At 42.7% G+C, this 3,140-nt stretch overlaps 1 protein-coding gene across 1 annotated transcript; it reads right to left on the bottom strand.

The window, feature by feature from the left end:
* Positions 1-254: 254 nt before the first annotated feature.
* On the bottom strand, positions 255-1,196 carry LOC136995597 (olfactory receptor 6E1-like). The gene has a single exon (XM_067316805.1). The coding sequence runs from the start codon at positions 1,194-1,196 to the stop codon at positions 255-257; it is 942 nt and encodes a 313-aa protein (XP_067172906.1).
* Between the last annotated feature and the right edge of the window lie 1,944 nt (positions 1,197-3,140).

Genomic DNA, 3,140 nt, shown 5'->3' with positions numbered 1-3,140 from the left:
GCTGGTTTCCAACGCTATTGCATGATTTTCCCAAAGAGAGAGAGAAAAAAAAAAAAACAGGCAAACTGAGTCAAGTTACTGAAGGACTAGTATATCCCTTCTTTGCTGGCATATTTGTCTTGCTAACAGAAGAAGCAACGTCACAACATGTATAAAGCAAAAAACATTTGAATTTAGAGGCTTAAATTCACAGTTACACAGTGTTGATGCCACAACTGGGCAACAATTCAGTCATGGAAGGGCTACTCCAGTTCTCATGACTGCCTCAGGGAGCTAGAAAATGCCTTCAACATGCTCCCCTTCAAGGCTTGTTTGACCTGATTGTTCCTGAGTGAGTAGATGTATGGGTTAAGCATCTGAGTCACCACAGAAAAGAAGAAAGAAAGAACTTTGTCAGAATGCTGCCCACCTCGCTGTGCTGGGCGGATATACCTGTAAATGGAGGTACTGTAAAATATCATCACCACCATGAGGTGAGCTGAGCAAGTAGAAAATGCTTTCTTCCTACCTGTGGAAGATGGGATATGCAAGATGGTTACAATAATGCAGCCATAAGAAATGGCAGTTATTATTAAGGTACCAGGTATGATGATAATTATTACGATCAGCATCAGTTCTTCGATGAAACCTGTGTCTGTACAGGACAGCTGCAACAACAGGGAGGTATCACAGTAAAAGTGGTTCATGACATTGGGACCACAGAACGGCAACTGGACAATCATAATGGTGGGAGGAAACATCAAGAGGAAACTCACTGCCCAGCAAGCCAGGACCAGTTGGAGGCAAAACCTGCTGTTCATAATGGTTGTGTAATGCAAAGGGCGGCAAATAGCAACATACCGATCAAAGGACATTGCTGCCACATGGAAAAATGTGCAGGTGCCCAAGTAAAAGAAAAGCAGCATCTGAAGAAAACAACCAGGCAGGGAAATCGTCTTCCTCTCTGTCAGAAGGCTGTAGAGAGTATTTGGGATGAATGTGGAGGTGAAAGTGATTTCCAAAAGGGCAAAATTCCTGAGGAAGTAGTACATTGGGGTCTGAAGGCAGTGGTCCACCAGAGTGATGGTGATGACAGTGATGTTTCCAAGCAGGATCAAGAAGTAAGCAATCACAAGAAACATAAAGAGGAAAATCTCCAAACAGCGGCTGTTGGTCAGTCCCAGGAGGATGAATTCCACTACTCTTGTGTTGTTCATTGAGACTTTATGGCTAGCAGAAGAAGAAAAAAACAAAAAAGCCTATTTTGAGAACCAGTGGAAAACAACATAAGAACAAAAGTCAGTCTGATTCTGCTGACATAAAAGGGGTATGCCAGTAATGAACCCCCCGTGAGAGACTGGAGCAGCCACAGGAACCACATTATTAACAGTCTTGTTCATGTAAATACAGTCCCAAGCTCAGAGTCCTCATCCCAGTTAAAATGATTCATACAGGTTCCACACTGGATTAGTTGAGAGAAGTGCATGTGCAAAAACTGTTTAGGACCTGAGGACGAATGAATCTTTGAATGGAATGACAGCATTCACCCTCCGTCAAATATAGAAAAGGCAAAATGCACACAGTGAGTACTTTGACTAAGTGCCCAAAGACCTACTAGTTGAAATTAATTCAAAAGCAATACTGCAGAGGAATGCAATCATACTGTAGACTGACACAGAAGAAGATTAGACAGAGCCGCTGATGGATACATTAGTACTGCAGAAGAGAAATTTACTGCAGTAAAATGGAGGGGTGGGAAGAGAGAGGGGAGGGGGAAAGAGAGAGAGTGAGAGACTCTATAGAGAAAGGGCTGGACAGAAGAAAAGTGATGCTGCAAAGTGAAGGATGGCTGGATACCACAGAAGGAAGCGAAATGCACAGAAAAATGCATGGATATTACCCTAAGCAAGAGAGAATATAAGAGGGGGAAGGGGAAAAAGTATCAGAAAAAATTCTGTTTATTTGTTTTTTGTTTACCCTCAGCTCTACAGCTCCGCTGGATCAGCTCTGATGCTGATGGCAATTCTTTCTTCCCCGTGACACTTCTCTCCAAGTATTCCTCCACCCTACAACATCCTACCCCAAGCTCAGGCATGCTGTACACTGTTCAAGGCACCGTGCCTACTGCACTACCCTATGGTGCTACTACGACAGTCACCACTGCAATTGCCATTACCTTGTGGAAGTGAAAGGCAACCTGAAGACTCTGGCAGAAATAGCATCCAGCGACGCCCCTCAATTACACTCTTTTCTTTCAGGTTTACAAGGTCCGGTCTATGGTGTTTCAGCTGCATTTTCCTTCTCTCCTCTCTCCTCTCCCGGACGCCAGGCCTCCTTGCCCTGAAGAGAGACATACTTTGCACAGTTGTACTTGCACTCAGATCTCCCAGATTTTATCTACTGTGTCTTGATCTCTGAATCTGAAACCCTGACTCTGAAATCTGACCCTGAAACCCTGGATGCTATTTCTGCCCCACAATGCCACCAATAAGTATATTTCTAAATGAATGGGGGCTAGGGGGAAGGAGGGGTAGAAGGCCACTAGCACAATGAGTTTCCAGGGAAGACAAGCATACGTCTTACATAGCTCATAGCCTATACAAAACATGGCATTCTATTTTCCTTCTTCAAACCTATCTTGTTGACAGGCTCCTTACAATATGTTTAACAAAAGGCTACAGATGAACTAGGATGCTATTACCTTCCTTATCACACTATTCCCATCAACTCTTTCCCCTTCAGTGTTCTTTTTCCAGCAAACACAGGGACATATAGCATCATCTCATGGTTGTTTCTCATTTTACACCAAAACAAAACAAAACAAAAACAAAAACACAGAAACATAAAACTTAGAACATCCTTTTTTAATACCACAGACAACAGACATTTTTTGGAAGCCGAGACTGGTCCCTTAAAACAAGAAACTCTCTGAATAACATCTAAAAGCTTCTACTTTAGTTTGGAAACTAAACCATTCCGTTTTCCAAACCGTTATCCCTTTCGCCTTTCCTTGTCTCCCCAAAAAATCACACCCAAACTTTAAGGAATACTCCAAATATTTACTGATACATCCACAAAAGTCCAAGATGCTTCAAAAAGGGGTCTATGTCTGACCTTCCTCCTCCATTTAATTTGTCACTTGGCAAATAAATCTCCTCTCT

This window comes from Apteryx mantelli, unplaced genomic scaffold (assembly GCF_036417845.1).
Source record: "Apteryx mantelli isolate bAptMan1 unplaced genomic scaffold, bAptMan1.hap1 HAP1_SCAFFOLD_125, whole genome shotgun sequence".
Classification (NCBI taxonomy): domain Eukaryota; kingdom Metazoa; phylum Chordata; class Aves; order Apterygiformes; family Apterygidae; genus Apteryx; species Apteryx mantelli.
This window is presented reverse-complemented; position numbering and strand designations above follow the sequence as displayed.

Coding starts and splice junctions, on each gene's coding strand:
- LOC136995597 (XM_067316805.1), bottom strand. CDS start 1,196: ATGAACAACACAAGAGTAGTGGAATTCATCCTCCTGGGACTGACCAAC.